Raw genomic sequence first — 19,664 nt, forward strand, 5'->3', positions numbered from 1 at the left:
TGTCATGAATCACATGCAAATTTTCTAGTCCAGATTCCTCATTTTATAGAAAATACATGGAGAGCCAAAGAAGTTGAATAACTTGTATAAGATTTTACAATCATTCAGAGGAAGATAACAGACGACAGTCTTGGATCCTTGACTAATCAGAGGTCTCTGTTTATCCCATTAGGCCTTCTGACATTTTGTGCACCAACTGCACAGGGCATTTACCATATTTGCATAAAAAGGACACAATATATGACAAATCCCTTTTGTAATACCTAGACTTTTCTTAGTGTATATGGTTTTGACAATGTTTTCATTGCTAGAAAAACTCCAAATCAAGATAAATTGACCCTAAACTGGGGCAGCCTGGCTTGATGGAGGGCACCGAGGTCTGAGAACGGGGTATTTATTTGACAGATAAAGAAGTTGTTAAGTAGATTAAAAGATGATCACCATACTCTGTCCTTAAGCCTCTGTCAATCTAGCTAGGGATGTAAAGGCATTTCCACAAATAAACGTTAAGACAGAATATAATAAATCAAAAGAGAGTTAAGAATAAGAACAATGGATGTACAGTGTGGAAGAAATTACTCAGGAATGTCAGGAAAGGTCCCGTAAAAGTTGCAGTGAGAACACAAAATGAGTGGAATTTTGACAGATGTGGATAAAGGCCTTTCAGCTGGGAAGAGGAAACTTTAAGGCTAAAATATCTAGAGGAATTTATAAAGAATATCAATAAAAACATCCATCCATCCTTTATTTATTTACTTCTGGAATGGCAGATGGCAGAGTGAGGGGCAACTCTTTTCTCCCAAAAGGAATAAAATAGACAAACTTTCCAGAAATTGGGCAAGGGCATACAACAAATCAAGAAGCATTTATTCAAGAAAATATCACTGACCTTCAGGTAAGAACAGTGGGTCTGTAGTACTTCAGCCTAGGGCTTCGCCCATCTCCTTAAAGCTCCATCAGCAATAGCAGGTCTCTCAGGCGGGACAAGCTGGGGTGGAGGGTGCATTAAAGCTCCATTTTTCTGGGCATTGTTAGAAATAGCAATCTTAGTGGCAAAAAAACAGGAAAGATCAATACAGCTAGCCTGAGATTTTGGTTCTAGTTGGGACAAGCAACAGATTGGCAGACTAGCCAGAAATTTAACAGGGTGATAGGTCCATGGAATGACACAACCATAGTGTACCTAGACATATCCCTGATGGTTGGGAAGGCTGCAAGCAAGAGCAAGGCAGAATATATTCAGGGGAGACTAGAAAGAGCCTTGATGTTGTTCAGTTGCTAAGTTGTATCCGACTCTTTGCAACCCAATGGACTGTGGCACACCAGGCTTCCCTGTCCTTCACTGTCTCTGAGTTTGCTCAAACTCATGTCCATTGAGTCAGTGATGCCATCCAAACATCTCATCCTCTGTGACCCCCTTCTCCTCCTGCCCTCAATCTTCCCCAGCATCAGGGTCTTTTCCATTGAGTTGTCTCTTCATATCAGGTGGCCAAAGTACTGGAACTTCAACTTCAGCATCAATCTTTCCAATGTTGATTTCCTTTAGGATTGACTGGTTTGATCTTCTTGCTGTCCAAGGGGCTGTCAAGAATCTTCTCCAGAACCACAGTTCAAAAGAAAGAGCCTTATTTATCTGCATACATTCCTGGCTGAATGTGAGGCCTTGGACACAGGCAGCTCTCACTAACGAGGGCCCAAGGTAAAATGAAAGCTACATGAACTTGTAAGCTGCACACAATTTGAATTGTTCCACAGCCTACACACAGATCCACTGGCAAAGGATGGAAGACCTTACTGGCTAAAGATATATTGGAGTAAAACTTCTGACAGCTCACTCACTGGCTGACCACTAAGCTATGCTGATGCAGGAGTGAATATGTTTCAAAACATATAACACTGAGCAGAGATATCAGTGACCATGAAGCCCAGGAAAGATTATCTCTGTAGAATTAGTCCAGACAAGACAAGTGAAAGTCGCTCAGTCGTGTCCGACTCTTTGCAAACCCATAGGCTATAGTCCACAGAATATTCCAGACTAGAATACTGGAGGGGGTAGCCTTTCCCTTCTCCAGGGGATCTTCCCAGCCCAGGGATCAAACCCAGGTCTCCTGCATTACAGGCAGATTCTTTACCAGCTGAGCCACAAAGGAAGCCTAAGAATACTGGAGTGGGTAGCCTATCCTTTCCCCAGTGGGTCTTCCCCACCCAGAAATAGAACAGGGATCTCCTGCATTGCTGGCGTATTCTTTACAAACTGAGCTATAAGGGAATTAGTCCAGGGAAATCACTAAACAAACAGAAAAATGGCAGTAGCAGCAATCACCACCTTCCTGGGTGGAGGAGATCAGATCAGAATCCAGAGTTGCTATGATATTATCTAAAATGTCCACTTTTCAATGTGTGTATATATATATGCAAAGAAACAGGACAATGGCTTAATTTCAGGAAAAAAATAAATAGCTAATAAACATCCCTGGCTTCCACCACTAGCTGCCGGTAGTATCAGCCCTCATTTCCTAGGTCATGACAATCAACAATGTCTTCAGACATTGCCAAATGTGTCCTGGAGGCAGGGAAAAAATTACCCCCTTATTCAGAACCACTACTCTAAAACTACAAGTAATCAACATAATTTGCTATTGGCATCAGTTCAGTTGCTCAGTCATGTCCGACTCTTTGAGACCCCATGGACTGCAACACGCCAGGCCTCTCTGTCCATCGCCAACTCCCGGAGTTTACTCAAACTCATGTCCATTGAGCGGTGATGCCATCCAGCCATCTCATTCTCTGTCGTCCCCTTCTCCTCCTGCCTTCACTCTTTCCCAGCATCAGGGTCTTTTCAAATGAGTCAGTTCTTCCCACCAGGTGGCCAAAGCATTGGAGTTTCAGCATCAGCATCAGTCCTTCCAATGAATATTCAGGACTGATTTCCTTTAGCATTGACTGGTTTGACTTCCTTGCAGTCCAAGGGACTCTTAAGAGTCTTCTCCAAAACCACAGTCCAAAAGCATCAGTTCTTTGGCACTCAGCTTTCTTTATAGTCCAACTCTCACATCCACACATGACTACTGAAAAAACCATAGCTTTGACTAGATGGACCTTTGTTGGTAAAGTAATGTCTCTGCTTTTAAAAATGCTGTCTAGGTTGGTCATAACTTTTCTTCCAAGGAGCAAGTGTCTTTTAATTCCATGGCTGCAGTCACGATCTGCAGTGATTTTGGAGCCCCCCAAAATAGAGTCTGTCACTGTTTCCACTGTTTCCCCATCTATCTGCCATGAAGTGGTGGGACCATGATGCCATGATCTTACTTTTCTAAATGCTGAGTTTTAAGACAACTTTTTCACTCTCCTCTTTCACTTTCATCAAGAGGCTCTTTAGTTCTTCTTTACTTTCTACCATAAGGGTGGTGTCATCTGCATATCTGAGGTTATTGATATTTCTCCCAGCAGTCTTGATTCCAGCTTGTGCTTCATCCACCCCAGAGTTTCTCATGATGTACTCTGCATAAAAGTTAAATAAGCAGGGTGACAATATACAGCCTTGATGTACTCCTTTCCCTATTTGGAACCAGTCTGTTGTTCCATATCCAGTTCTAACTGTTGCTTCCTGACCTGCATACAGATTTCTCAAGAGGCAGGTCAGGTGGTCAGGTATTCCTATCTCTTTAAGAATTTTCCAGAGTTTGTTGTGGTCCACATAGTCAAAGGCTTTGGCATGGTCAATAAAGCAGAAGTAGATGGTTTTCTGGAACTTTCTTGCTTTTTCGATGATCCAATGGATGTTGATCCAATGGATGTTGGCAATATGATCTCTGGTTCCTCTGCCTTTTCTAAACCTAGTATTGGCATAAGGAAAGACATAGACCAAGAGACAAACTTGAGAATCCAGAAATAAAACTTTACATTTATGATCAGTTGATATATTGCAAAGGAGCCAAAGCAATTTAATAGGGAAAGGATAGTCTTTTCAACAAATACTACTGGGATAATTAGATACCAACATGCACAAATGAGACCTTTATCATATATAAGGAATTAATTTGAAATAAATCATACACCTAAATTTAAGAGCTAAAACGATAAAACTTTTAGGAGAAAACACAGGTCTAAAGTCTTTGTGACCTTGGATTATGCAAAAAAGGAAAATCCAGGAAAGAAAATATTGCTATATTACACTTTATCCAAATTAAAGTAGGTTGGATTCAAAATAGAGCATTAAAAAATAAAGACAAACCACAACCTTAGAGAAAATAGATACAGTATAAAGAACCCATGCAACTCAATAAGAGTCCAGTTTTCAGAATGGGAAAAATATTTTGAATAGACATTTTACCAGACATCTGCACAGCTAGTAGCACAGACTCAACATCATTATTCATTAGGAAAATGCCAATGAATGCTGTATTCAGATACAATTTCACACCCACTAGAACGGCTGTAACAGACAATAACAAATGTTGGTGGGGATGAGGAGAAACTGGTACTCTTGCCCTTATACATTACTGGTGGGTATGTAAAAACAGCCACTTTGAAAGACAGTATGGTAATTTCTTTAAAAGTTATAGATAACTTTGCCATGTTATCTAGCATTTCCAACCCCTGAGTATATACACAAGAGGAATGAAAACAAATGTCCACATGAAAACTTGTCTGCAAGGTTCATAACAGCACTGTTTACAATAGCCAAAACGTAGAAACCAAAATATCTATTAATTGATGAATGGATAAACAAAATATGGAATATCCATATAAATCAAATGTTTTCAGCAATAAAAAGAACAAACTCTTGATACTTTGCTACAGCATAACTATAGCTTGAAAACCCTATGTTAGATTAAAGAAGCCAACTGCAAAAGACAACACAAAATGCCCAGAAAAGGCAAATCTATAAAGACCAGGGCTTCCCTGATGGCTCAGATGGTAAAGGATCAGGAATATTAAAATTAGCTGACCCAAAAGAAATACTCTCTGAATGTTCCCACAGTCTCCCAACTGAAAGTCCAAGTTGTTCTACAAACAGGAAGACTGAACTGTGCTGTCATCAGCGGGTACAAATGAAGGATAAACAGCCTTTTCACTTAAAGAACATCTTTATTTAATCTTTAATATACAATATTACCTTTAATTTATAAAAATTACACATGGAGGAGGACATAACTGGAAATCAGTTCAGGAGTGGCCGGTGGGTACTGATTTAGGAGGTTATACTTGCCCCACGTGTTAGTTTAGGGAAAAATTATACCAGTGAATTTGAGACCAGCAAGATTGAGAAATGGCATTTCAACTTATGAATCCAGTATTAAAACTGGGGATGCTTTATTCAACTTATCCAACAAAAACTAATTTCTAAATTTTCTAAAAAATAACTTTTCCCAAGAGGTGAGCTTATCTCCATGGATTTTTCTGGTATATAATTTGCAGTAGAAGTCTGTAGCTTTCCAATAGCTGCAACACATTTTTATTTAAAATCTTCTGCATATTAACATGTATGTATGTGGGTGTACATGTCTGTGTACTCACACTTATTCACACTGAGCTGAAGCCATCTGTATTGCATGCTGAACTCAGAGAGGTAATTCATTTATGGTACGTGTCCCCCTGCCATTCTGAGTACAGGCTTCCCCTCTTCTAGCATTTCCAAATACAGTGAAAAATTTGGTAAACTTCTTTGTGAAAAATGCTATCCTCAGGAAGCTCGGTGCACTGCAATGTACATACATACTAGCCATGTGGTATCGTGTAATTTCATGAGTTCTGCTGGGCTCAAAGATCAAAGTGGATTAGTTGTTAAACAGTTAAAAGGCTGAGGATGCTTTAATTTAAATATGATGCACACTGACATTCTAAATACTATTGACCTGAAAAGGATTGAGCAAGTGCAAGAAGAGGAAGGGAACTCTTCTTTTGGACACATCTTTTTCTCTGCATTCCTCAGATTTAGGCTGTTGTAGAGGTAACAAGGGCAATGGTACCTTTCTGCAGTCTAAAAAAAGGAATAGTGGTTGCCACATGGCAACTGAGGCACATAACCCATTTTCTGTTGCTTAAAATTTTTTCAGGAGATTGACTTCTGTAACACAAAGGTCAGAAATATAATTTCACATTCTTGTCATAGGGCCCTAAGAGTATTCAAGTGGAGGAATTTTTGCAGCTCCAGCCATCCAGAGTCCTGGTCCAAAGGTTAATGGGCAGGCAGAACCTGAAGCAAATATACTAATTTTGATACCACAGAGACCCTTTCTTTTACATGGAGACTCTGGAATTGTGGCACTAAGTGACAAGAAAGGATAAGAGCTAACAGCATACCCCACAAACAAACAAAATGCCTCTTTCAAGATAGTTGTACCATACTGAAACCTGAATAGCCTCCAGAGTATAGCTATTTTCAAGACAACAAATATATAGCTTTAGGTTACACAAATACATATGATCGTACATACATGACTTTTTTTTTTGCTTTAAAAATGAATTATGTATTCAAAACACAGATAAAAGATGCATATCAAAGATTATAGGGTCTTACACAAATTAAAATTGGGATCAAGGGTTAACGACTATGATCCATGGGCCAAATCTAGTCCTCCATGTTGCAGAAAATAAAGTTTTATTGGAAAACAGCCACTGATACCCCTTCCTTTGCATGTTGTCTACACTTGCTTTGATGGCTTAACAGCAGGACTGAGTAGCAGAGAGAGACTGTACGGCTCACAAAGCCTGAAATATTCACATCTGGCTCTCTGGAGGACAGCTTGCTGATCCACAGATCACAGAGCACATGGCCTGAATGAGCTGAAGGAACAGAAAACCATATTCATCAATGTTCCGGAACCAAGTACATTAAAATATCTCCAGATTATATTTGGTTACTCAAATATTCTGCTTAGAATTTGTGCAGCCAAAACCAGTTAACAACGGTGTTCACTAACAGAAACAATACTAAAAATCTTTCTGTGTATCATTGTATTTATGTATATATCTACATAAAGAGTAGATTAAGATATGAGCTAGCCAATCTGAGTGTAAGGAAACCTAAAGAAAAATAAGAACTCAAAATACCATTACTAGGAACTGTTATTAGGAACTTAGAAATATTTCAGTATATTCTTCTTTTATATTTAACAGCATGAGACCATTACTGGAACCACAGCAGAGCATAAACAATTTACAACTAACTGCAAATTTTACCCATTTAATTATGTGACAAGATTTTTTGAATATAAAATAACCAGCATTTCTATAAAACATTAACTTTTAATTATGCAATTAAAGTGATAATAGCAAAATAAGAATGTTTTTATTTCTAAAGTAGATATTTTAGTCAAAGTTGCATCAGAAATCAAGTATTTCTTTTGACATTTTTCAAGAGACTTTAGTTATTAACTACAATTATAGCTGTTAGTATTATATAGTAGCACATTGTTTAAAATATATTATAAACCATTTCTTTTCTTCTTTAATTTAAAGGAAATATAAAATTAAGGATTTTGTAACATGAATCATACTGAAAAACACTTAGAACGGTATGAACAACTCTTATACAGAAAATGCCACTGGAATCACAAAGTGTTCTAACACTTGAAAGTGCCGAGCACAACACTTGGCACACATCAGGTATGCTGTGCTTCTTCACTCACTCACTCACTCACTCATTCATAAGGAATCCACGCCTAAGGAGAAACTACAAGGGCAAGCACAACAAATTTTACCAACAAATTTGAAGTTTTGACAAAGACTTTGGCAATGGAGAATGGGAGAGGAGACGTTAATGATCAAAATTTCAAACTGCTTCGTTAAAATCTACCAACTGAAGCCCTGGGCTGTCCTAGAGAACATCACAGAGAATCAGGGTCAATATCCCACAACAGGAATATATTCCTTCAATATCCAGGTTTTGCTTTTATACACAAACATCTGCTCAAAGACAAGGATAAGTCAGTGTCAGACATAAGACAGCACATCTCTACAACCCACCAGAAAGTAAGAATCCTGTGGCTGGGTACCTATTTTTCTGCACTGAGACTTCTTTTCAGTTGGGACCACATTCTCTTGGTTTTAACAGCTTAATACTGGTTTGAACTAAAAACGTGATTCTAAAAGAAAGAAAAATAAATACAGAAGGTAGAAGGGTGTTCAACATCTATTTTTTTCTCTTGTATACCAAATGGTTTACTCTGCACATTTGTGCCAAAGGCACAAAGTAATGTGTCTGCTTTTGAGGAGGCACCTGGAAAGGAGCATTTCTAGGCTCTTTGCAGAAGATCTTAAAAATGTAACGAATGTTTAACCTGAGTCATAAGGGCTACAAAATGCAAAGGACTGTAAAGGACAGAAAAAAGTAAAGAATACTTTCAGAAACTAGCAGAATATGGGAATAATATAGGATAAGGATTGATCTTGGATAAAAGAAATTTTTAAATCCTTAACAAAAATAAAACATGACACTGGCAACTCGTAGCTGACTTAAATGTAATTGCCTTTGGTATTCAGAGAAGAAAAAAAAGAAAAAGGAAGCACTGTCATAAGCTCTAGTCTTCTCACCGTCACAAGGAAGAGAGGAGATGATGAAGACTCTTCCTTCGTCCCTCTCAAGAGTCTTTGCTTGGACCAGAACTAGCCATGCTCATGCCCTCTCTGTCTTCTCTTGAGCTCCACAAATACAAACAGAGCACTTGGTGTGGGGGTTTTGTCTTTTCATTTCTTGAGAAGTTCCTGGGGAACCAAGAAGGTTCCTTTACTCTGCATTCTTCTAAACGAAGTGAGCAAGTGTTCACTGCCATTTACAAAGCTGTTCTGGGTCTTTTGCCAAGTCAAGTTTTTCATTTTTTTTAAGTGACTCATAAGTGGGCTTGTGCTATTTTTAGGAGCAAAGCTAATGTTTTTTGAGAACTAAACACTTTCCCTTTCTCTTCTAAAGTTAGTCATCTATGCTTTTCATTTAAAATTTTTAGTTTTTCAACTAGCAAAAGATATTATAATTTCAATATATGTACTAAAATTTAAGTCTCCTAAAGATTTAAATAAAGCAACTGGCTCTACATCCTTACTTTCTATGTATACTGAAAATCTTGAGATGGTTATCATTTATGGATCATCTTCTGAACTACGTGAACTTTTGTGGCATATGATGAACACCTTTAAAATATTTAATCATATTCATTTACTAAATCTTTCTCCAATGTAAATCTACCACATGCTAATAAAACAATAAAAAAACTATCAAAATAAGACAACAAACCTTCAGAACTCTAAAGTGGGCTTCCTACACATTGTTTTATGAAATCTTCAAATTCATAGTAAATATCAGACTAATAATACTACTCCCAAATATTATTGCCAATGGAAGCTGTTTGTATTAAGTGTAAAGAAGAAAAAGCATCTTGCACTGTGACATAAATTTAAGGGTCAGAAAATTTATAAGCCTTATTTATCTTTTAGTTCCTGATAAAATTTAAGTTATTCCCCCACAAATATAAAGAAATACTGTAAAATCTATTGATGGTAAGAGAAAGCCCCTTAGATATATTTCAAATTTAGTGTAATATAATTAAATTATACCACATTTTAATTACTAAATATTATTTTGAAACTACTGATTAATTCTTTGGATTTATATAAATATCCTTAGAGAAAAAAAGTTGAATTTATTTTTTACATAAAATGTTTATGAAAAGCTCACTCATCTGATGGGATAACAAAGGATCCCCTATCCCAAAAACAGTTAAGGAAGTTTCACTATTGTTTTTTATTTAATAAATTGTGAAGGTAATCTGGCTCATCAAGGTAAATTCAGAGCTGCACACAGTGCAGTGAATTTTGCTAAGCCACACAAAGAGCTGAAAATTGAGGAAGTCTACTAAGGTCAAAGTGAACGAAATTTACTTTGTAGATTTGCTGGTTTGAAAAAATAATCTCCTACCAACAAAACCAAGGCTTTCTCTTAGAACAGGTTTCAAGGCAACAAACTGCAGCATTTTCCCCACTTTTTGTCATGCTACCAACACGAGACTGAACAACATGCACGGAATTCCAAACCCAGGCTCGTAAGTAGTGGTGATGATAAATAGTCGTTTCAATGATTCCATATGGAGACAAAGACTTGAAGAGTATTCTTTGTGAATCATGTCCCCAGAGAAATCAAATTTAACCAAGAAATTTCAATGGACTAGACTGCGACTTGAAATGGCTGCCAGTCTGCATCTAATGGGAACTTGAAAATTCAGAGAGGGATAGGCATTCTGTTTCTTTTTCGAGTCTTCCTGCGGCCGATGCAGTTACACTGTTTTTTTGCTCTTGTTTAATTCATTCCATTATTAAAAATGGAGGGGAAAAGAGGACAATGTGTAAATATTGTGACGTGAGAGCTGCTCCACTTTGGGAGGAAACAAATGTGTAATTGGTTCCAAAGGCCATCTCCAACTCCTGCAAGGTGCTCCACATTCTTGGCTTCTTCTGAGGAAGTATAGCCTCCAGATTCCAGGACTCTAGAAACAACAGCAACAGGCATAATTTCTCAAGTGACCATCTCGTTGAGAATCAAAACACATCAGGTCTCTGTCCTACATACACCAGAATATGTTTTGGTCAGGTATAAAATGGAATCATTTCAAAGTTGAAATATCTACAAGTTGAAAAGTCTTGCAGGGAATAGTCATGTTTCACCCTGCCATGTTGACTTAAGAGGTCCAGGTTTTCAAAAGGCCCCTCTCCAGACTAATTTCTGTAGTGGTCCATGTAAACAAAACACAGGTGAGAATGGTCTTTCTGGAGCTGCATTCATCGAACAGCAGGATTTCTTGAAAGTGTGGTGTTGGCTAAATGTAACACGGGCAGAGGGTGAGCCTCTGTATTAAATACCCAGTGGTCTAAAGGTAAAAGGTCATCACCGGAGAACAGCAGATACAAATACCTGAAAATTTAAAAAAAAAAAAAAAAAATGAGTTTCAACTAGAATTCAACAAGAAGATCACGTGATCTCAGTTATAATGGGAGAGGACACCAGTAACCTATTTTGAGCAACTTTGATAAAAAACACACCAGAAAGTGAACCTAAGTCACTCAAATGATTAAAAACACAAAATCAATGTATTCCAGAAAAGTGCATAATAAAATCCAGTAAGATGAACAATTAGACCTCTGAAAGAAGGCAGTTAAAAAGCAAATTCCACATACCTGTCTGAAGCACATAAAACAATAATGCTGTAAAATGGCATAAAACAATCCAATCCATGATTTTTTAGAGACATTCTTTTAAAATTCAGATATAATATCAATCATACGTTTTGGCAACTTACAGAGATCACAGTATAACTATAAATTAATGTGTGTGTGTGTGTTCGTGTGTTAGGCACTCAGTCTTGTCCGACTCTTTGGGACCTCAAGGACTATAGCCTGACAGACTCCTTTGTCCATGGGATTTCCTAGGCAAGGATACTGGAGTAGGTTGCCACTCCCTTCTCCAAGGAATCTTCCCAACCCAGGGATTAAACCTGGATCTTCTGCATTGCAAGCATCTACATTTATTAACAAACACTAAGGGAAATAAGTAAGGCATATTATCTGGGCACAGCAATGACTTTATATACTCGTAATACATGAGTTTTTATAGTTCTTGGAAAAGATACTGCAAATTGTTCAAAAAAGTTCTAGGAACATTATGGATTTACAGGAGGGTTAATCATTCATTAGTCTCTCTTAATAGGTAATAGCATTGTTTATATGAAGACATATATATTTACACCTCTCCATGAACACTGCAGGGCAGAGGGGGAACTTAGAAATTTAAAACAGTTTATACAATGATTCTTACCATTATAGGTAAAAATATCATATGTATATCACATTATATAATTGGGCAAATTCCAATATGAATTCTATTAAGGGGCTATCAAAGTGAGCATAAAACAACTATACAGAGTTGGCAATCTGGGTTATAACTCTTGATCTTAGCAGTAAGTAGCTGGGCTTTACTTAAGGCTTTGGTGAAGAATTCCTTTACAGTATTTTAGCTAAACTCCCTTTATTTTAAAAATAGGCACATTAACATCTTTTCATTTTACTGTTATAGTTCTGGACAACAGAGTAAAACCATATATAGCACTGAGGTAAATGGAGGCTGCTTATCAACTGTGTAACTGGTAAAGCTGGAATGGAGAGTAACAGGGCCTCTAGTTTCACTCTTTGATCCCAGACCTTGAGATCTGCTTGACCGACTTATTCACCAGGTAACAGGCAGAGAAGCTGGAACTGAAAAAGGCTTGGATGGACACAGCAAGAGACTCTGCTGGGTCTGCTTACTGTATGGAGATGAGAAGCACAAGCTGTATTTTGGGCACAAACACGTCCAGGAGAGAGCTATGTTCTGTGCAGTTCCATGTCTTTTGGCTAAATGTGGGTTAATGTAGCAGGCTCACTCTAATTGCAACACTTCTTGGGAGAGGAGTAGGTAAAGAAATAAAGAGAAAATGCAGTTTCTTGTAAAATGATTTCTTTACATTGTAAAGTGCTATAGAAGTACCTTATGTAAATACACAAGTTACGTGAAAGCTTTAGATAACAGAAAGTGGTATTTTATTTTTAAATAATCATGAAACAATCTTAATAAAACTGTAGTGGGTTGAGTAGCCTCCCTATTCCCCAACTCATGTCCATCTGGTGCCTCAGAATGTCACTTTATTTGGAAATAGGGTCTCTGGTAGATAATCCGTCAAGGATCTCAAGAGGAAACCATCCTTGATTTAGGGTGGGCCCTAAAACCAATGGCTTCTATCTTTACAAGAGAAAGGAGAGCAAGTGATCTGGACCCAGAGACATGAAAATCATGTAAAGGCAGAGGCAAAGACTCAAGTTAAGCTCCCACCATCCAAGGAACACCTTCAGAGGAAAATTATTTCTGACTTCTGGCCTGCAGAGCTGTGAGAGAATAAACTTCTGTAATGCCACAAAGTTTGTGGTGATTTGTTACTGTAGCTCTAGGAAATTAATACAACTTTCATGCCAAGCTTCCAGAGGATTCCTCTGGACCTTAAGCAGGGGTTTGGATGAACTACTTGGAGAGTCAAATAGGCCCTAGACAGCAGGAGCTAGACTACAGATATATATTTTAAAATTTATAGCAAAATAAATGTTTGAAACTAAAGTAAAATAGCTAAAAAACACATGTCAAGGCCATGGTACATTATTACTGACAGAGATTTTTAACTTGGATTTTAAATACAGAACAACTGGAGAAGTGTGATCTTTGCTATGAAAGTTGAGAAAAGTCTAATTCAAATTAGCTATCAGACTACTAGATACTTTCTCTTCTAGTAAGGATTTTTTATGACTACAGTTCAAAGTTGAAGATAACAGATGACAAACGGCATTGCCAAAGGCCTGTAAGTACATAAAAAGGTGCTATTAAGTACCTCAGTTTTACTGGATGTCTTGCTCACTTTTTAGAACTATTTTAAAATGCTGTTCACCTATGTCTCTTTTATCTTCCTTTTATCCAGAAAGACAAGACATTCAGAGGAGGTGATGGTACGAGAAGTAATCTCAACTAAGTATTGGTAGTACTTACCAAATAGGAAGTGTTACAGTCAAATAGGAAAGAACAGTCAACCAAATCTGAGAAGAAACATTTAAGTGTCTATGGAGAAATGCTAAGGCTAAAAAAGAACCAAGTGCCAAGCTAATGTGTTCTTTACTTAATTCTTTATGTTTATCAAATGAGCCTTGCTGACTTGTTTACTCTTTTCCACCACTACCAGGGGCAGTGTTCAGGGTATTATGGATAGGTGCTACAACCCTAAAGGCTTGCATTAGGGACTACAGCTAACTCACAAGAAAACCTCAGACTTTGAAAAATAATTTACTTAAATCTTTCATTTCATTCATACTCCTAATGTTTAAATAATGTCTTAGGATGGATAAATTGAAGACACGCAGTAGAAATTATATTCTAAAAGATGATACATTAAAATATACAACTATTAACCTCTCCAAAAGATCTGCCCCTCTCTGCCTTTCTTAAATCTTAAAGTTGTTCCCTGGTGGGAAAGGGTGGGGAAAAAAAAAAACATTGAAACAAACATGGCAGTATTGTGGATTCAAATCCATTTTTTGAAAGATAAACTGGAAGTGGAACATTTGTGACCTCGAGACACAAAGGGTCTGAGAAAAATTCATCTTCCTCTCCTTTAGGGGTCAAATAATTTAGGGTGACTTTCCTATAGGTCAGAGGACACTGAAACTACATAAACAGTTGGGATTATTTCGTATAACAAAAAGCCCAATAGTTGTGAGTTGTTTATATGGGAAGAGGAATTGGAAAGGATAGGAACGCTAATTTGCTCATGTCAATCACAGGAAGCAAGACTTTGTCTAAATCATATCAAGAAATAGGGGTTAGGTATAAAAAAAAAAAAAAAAGCCCAGAGGTAGACGGTAATCTTGGTTAAAGATTAATGAAAGAATATTAATTTTTTTCCTGGTGCCAAAAGGCCTTATCCTTTTTTCCCTTTTCTTAGGTCACTGCCTTGAGAAAACTTCCAACTATCCCTTTGATACATATGTAAATCTTTTTTTAAAGCTTCATAAACCTCTCGCCAGAGTTACAATCCAGGAATGTTTTTCTTAAAAGGCCTGGGAGCCATACCTCTGAAATATAAACATCAAGGAAGACAGCACCCCAATCTCTCTGTCACTGTAAGGTTAGCTTAGGTGACTTCCTCTAAGCTCTAATTAACCCCTTGTCATAAATATAGAAGTATTATTTTTCCTTTGGATAAAGAGAATTAACACACATGGCCTCCCCAGTTACCTTATGAATTCAGAATGAACTATGTAAAGCAAATGGTGCTGTCAAGAAACTATCCGTTCTCATCACTGCCTTTGTACCTTTGTCAAAAATGCGTCTTCCCACCACGTCCTAGATCCTCTGTTCCAAATATTTGTCCACCAATTGTTATTGTCTATTACACCAATGGATTCTGTCTATTGATCTATTTGTCTATTGTCTGTCTATTACACACAATGGATTTTGTATTGTCTATTACACCAATCAGAACCACTGTTCTGATTATGATAGCTTTATAGTAAGTCTTGAAATCAGGCAGTACTAGGCTTTCAACTTTACTTTTTTTGAAACTTGTTTTGGTTATTCTATGTTCTTTGTATTTCCATATGAAATTTAGAAACAGCTTATTAATTTCTACCCAAAAGAACTTCCAGAAATTTTTACTGGGATTATGTAACTACAGAATAATCGAGGGAGAATTGACAACACTGAATTCTCAGAACCATAAAGTGAATCTCTCCATTTATTTAGATCTTTAATTTCTCTCAGCAACGATTTTTAGTTTTCAGTGTACAGGTCTTTAATGTGTTTTGGCAAGATTTACCCCTAAAATTTCATATCATTTCATATGCTATTATAAGGGGCAATTTTTTGTTTCAATTTCTTGATTGCTCACTGCTAGTATATATAATTGATTTTAATATATTAATCTTCTGTCCACAACCCTGCTAAATTAACTTATTAATTTTAGTAACTTTTTGAGAAACTCCAATAGATTTTCAAAGATGACAATCATCCTCTACAAAAAAAGTCTTTTCTTTTGTCTGGCTGCAGACCTCCATTACAAGGCTAAGTAGAAGTGAAGAGAACAGACATCCTTGTCTTGTTCCTAATCTTAGGAGGATCTTAGTTCTTCAGTATGGTGCTAACTATACATTCTTCATAATGCATTTATTATGTAAATGTATATATATAAATGCATATATAAATATGCATATTTATCAAGTTAAGAAAGTTCCTTTTGGTTTTTTGTTTGCTAAGAGTTTTATCAGGAATAGATATTGGATTTTGTCAAGTGATTTTTCTGTCTATTGAGGTAAGCATATAGTTTTTGTTTTATAGTTCATTGACTGATCTTCAAATGTTAAATCAAGCCTCCATACTTGGAATAAACCCACTTGGGTCATGATGTAGTAACTAATATGTTGTTAGACTTGATTTGCTAAAATCTTACTTAGCTATTTTATAGTTAACTAAGTTCATGAGGGATATTAGTCCTGCTTACAAGGAGGACTCTGTGTCATTGTTATATTTGCTGCTTTTTGCCTAACTTGTCTTTTCCCTCTGGCTGCTTTTAAGATTTTTTTCTTTATCACTATTTTTGAGCAATGTGATTACAATGTGCCTTGGGTGGAGCAATTTTTATGTTCCTTTTCCTTGAAGTTTAGTCTGTGCGTATAGTATTTGCAAAAAGTTTGAAAAGATTGGGATCAGTTTTTCATCCATATCGCTGTCCTCTTCTCCAGAGACTCCACTTTCACATATTTTAAACCACGTGCAGTTGTTACACAGCTCACAATGCTCTTTTCGTTTTTGTAAGATTCTTTCTTTTGTTGTTGTTCTTGTTTCATTTTGATTTCTATTCCTATGTTTTCAAGTTCACTAACCTTTTTTCCCTGCAATGTCTAATGTGCTATTAATCCTATTTGGTATATTTATTTTCCAATCCAGACATCGTAGTTTTCATTTCTGGAAGTTTGATATGGGTTTTAACATCTTCCACATCTATACTTAATGTTTTGAATACACAGAATACAGTTATAATAACTGTTTTGATATTATCTGCTAATTCTAACATGTCTATGAGTTCCAAGTTAATTTCAATTGATAACCGTGTTTGTTCCTGGATAGTTTTCTGTTACTATAAAACTTAAGTTTTGCTCAGGAATATCATTAAGTTACTTGGAAACAGTTTGATCCTTTCAGGTCTTGTTTTTATGATTTGTTATATAGATCCAAAGCTGTAGATTATTCCCCTCTACTGAGGCACAAACTGGATTTAGGAAAGGTAGAGGAACCAGAGATCAAATTGCCAACATACACAGGATCATAGAAAAAGCAAAGGAATTCCAAAAACCATCTACTTCTACTTCACTATGCTAAAGCCTTTGACTGGGTGGATCACAACAAACTGTGGAATATTCTTAATGAGATAGGAATACCAGACTGTATAACCAGCCTCCTGAGAAACCTGTATGCAGGACAAGAAGCAACACTTAGAACTGGACATGGAAAAACAGACTGGTTCAAAATTGGTAAAGGAGTACGTCAACGCTGTATACTGTCACTCTGCTTATTTAACTTATATGTAGAGTACATCATGCGAAATGCTGGGCTGAATGAATCACAAACTGCTATCAAGATTGCCGGGAGAAATTTCAACAATCTCAGATATGCAGATGATACAACTTTAATGTCAGAAAGTGAAGAGGAACTAAGAGCCTCTTGATGAAAAGTGAAAGAGGAGAGTAAAAAAGCTGGCTTAAAACTCAACATTCAAAAACTATGATCATGGCATTTGGTCCTATCACTTCATGGCAAACAGATGGGGAAAACATGGAAAGTGTCAGATTTCATTTTCTTGGGCTTCAAAATCACTGTGGACGGTGACTGCAGCCATGAAATTAAAAGATACATGCTCCTTGGAAGAATAGCTATGACAAACCTAGACAGTGTATTAAAAAGCAAAGACATCACTTTGCCGACAAAAGTCCATATGGTCAAATATGGATTTTTGGTTTTTCCAGTAGTCATGTATGTATGGATGTGAGAATTGGACCATAAAGAAGGCTGAGAGCCAAAGAATTAATGCTTTCGAACTGTGGTGCTGGAGAAGACTCTTGAGAGTTCCCTGGACAGCAAGGAGATCAAACCAGTCAATCCTAAAGGAAATCAACCCAGAATATTGATACTGGAAGGATGGATGCTGAAGCTGAAGCTCCAATACTTTGGTCACCTGATGCGAAGAGGTGACTCACTGGAAAAGACCCTGATGGTGGGAAAGATTGAGGGCAAGAGGAGAAGGGGGTGACAGAGGATGAGATGGTTGGATGGCATCACCGACTCAATGGACATGAGCTTGAGCAAACTTCGGGAGATAGTGAAGGACAGGGAAGCCTGGCGTGCTGCAGTTCATGTGGTCACAAAGAGTCAGACACGACTTAGTGACTGAACAAGAATAACTGAGGTGGGACTTTTCTGAGTAATCGATTTGGTGTCCCATAAATTAGGAGCCTTTCCAATCAGGCTACTGAAACCAGACACTATTCCTGGTCCTGTGTGATCACCACAAACTGTTCCCTTTAATCCCTTACAGATGACTCTCTCCCTCAATTCATGTAGTTTCTTCATCCTGCTGAACACTACAGACCCTTGGGATCTCTGTACAGCTCCTCCCTCTCTGGTACTTTCCTGTGAACACTAGCTATCATAGTTTCCTTGGACTCACAGCTCCGTCTCCTCAAGGAGTCTGCTGCACTCTGCCTCAGAAGTCCCCCTTCCTGCGCAGTAGACTGGAAACACTATCATCAGACAGCAAGCTGGGACAAACACCAGGCTCACCTGGCTTGTGTCCCATCTCTCAGAGATCTCAGTCCTTCACTGCCTTTTGTCCAATGTTTTGAAAACCACTGTTTCATACATAGTTTATCTGCTTGTTTCAAGGGGAAGGGTAAATATGACCTTTGTTATCTCACCTTGGAGGAAATAGAAGTCCTACTCTTCTGTTTTAAAATACTTTGTTAAATGATTTGCTGAACACCATGCAATTATGCTCATAGAATACCTTATGCTCTGTTATTAACCCAATTAAAAAAGATCATTAGAGTTTATCCAGCAAAAACTTGTTGTTAGGAACACTTTCTGTCTCTTCATGATCACTGATTCTTCTCTAAAGACTTCATACTCTGACCTTCTAGAATTTTGTGAAAATGGACATTAAGTTCATCTATCTTCATTTTTCTCAATCTAACTTTTCTCTTCTTTAAAATTATATATCTATTCTTGAAAGCCCAGAGATAAAGCCACGAACCTATGGACACCTTATCTTCGACAAAGGAGGCAAGGATATACAATGGAAAAAAGACAACCTCTTTAACAAGGGGTGCTGGGAAAACTGGTCAACCACTTGTAAAAGAATGAAACTAGAACACTTTCTAACACCATACACAAAAATAAACTCAAAATGGATTAAAGATCTAAATGTAAGACCAGAAACTATAAAACTCCTAGAGGAGAACATAGGCAAAACACTCTCTGACATAAATCACAGCAAGATCCTCTATGACCCACCTCCCAGAATATTGGAAATAAAAGCAAAAATAAACAAATGGGACCTAATGAAACTTAAAAGCTTTTGCACAACAAAGGAAACTATAAGTAAGGTGAAAAGACAGCCCTCAGATTGAGAGAAAATAATAGCAAATGAAGCAACAAAGGATTAATCTCAAAAATATACAAGCAACTCCTGCAGCTAAATTCCAGAAAAATAAACGACCCAATCAAAAAATGGGCCAAAGAACTAAACAGACATTTCTCCAAAGAAGACATACAGATGGCTAACAAACACATGAAAAGATGCTCAACATCACTCATTATCAGAGAAATGCAAATCAAAACCACAATGAGGTAACATTACATGCCAGTCAGGATGGCTGCTATCCAAAAGTCTACAAGCAATAAATGCTGGAGAGGGTGTGGAGAAAAGGGAACCCTCTTACACTGTTGGTGGGAATGCAAACTAGTACAGCCGCTATGGAAAACAGTGTGGAGATTTCTTAAAAAACTGGAAATAGAACTGCCATATGACCCAGCAATCCCACTTCTGGGC

General features: G+C 37.3%; 1 protein-coding gene across 2 annotated transcripts in view; it reads right to left on the reverse strand.

Moving 5' to 3' along the window:
- Nucleotides 1-5,071: 5,071 nt before the first annotated feature.
- MAN1A2 (mannosidase alpha class 1A member 2) overlaps nucleotides 5,072-19,664 on the reverse strand; it is a 150,991-nt gene continuing 136,398 nt past the window's right edge. The window contains exon 13 of one of the 2 annotated variants that reach the window (XM_061121050.1): nucleotides 5,072-10,481. In XM_061121050.1, the coding sequence (XP_060977033.1) occupies nucleotides 10,295-10,481 (187 nt within the window). In that variant the 3' untranslated portion in view covers nucleotides 5,072-10,294. Of the gene's footprint in view, nucleotides 10,907-19,664 lie in introns of both variants that reach the window. The other variant, XM_061121051.1, reaches the window with a different exon arrangement.

Source organism: Dama dama, chromosome 20 (genome assembly GCF_033118175.1).
Source record: "Dama dama isolate Ldn47 chromosome 20, ASM3311817v1, whole genome shotgun sequence".
Lineage (NCBI taxonomy): Eukaryota > Metazoa > Chordata > Mammalia > Artiodactyla > Cervidae > Dama > Dama dama.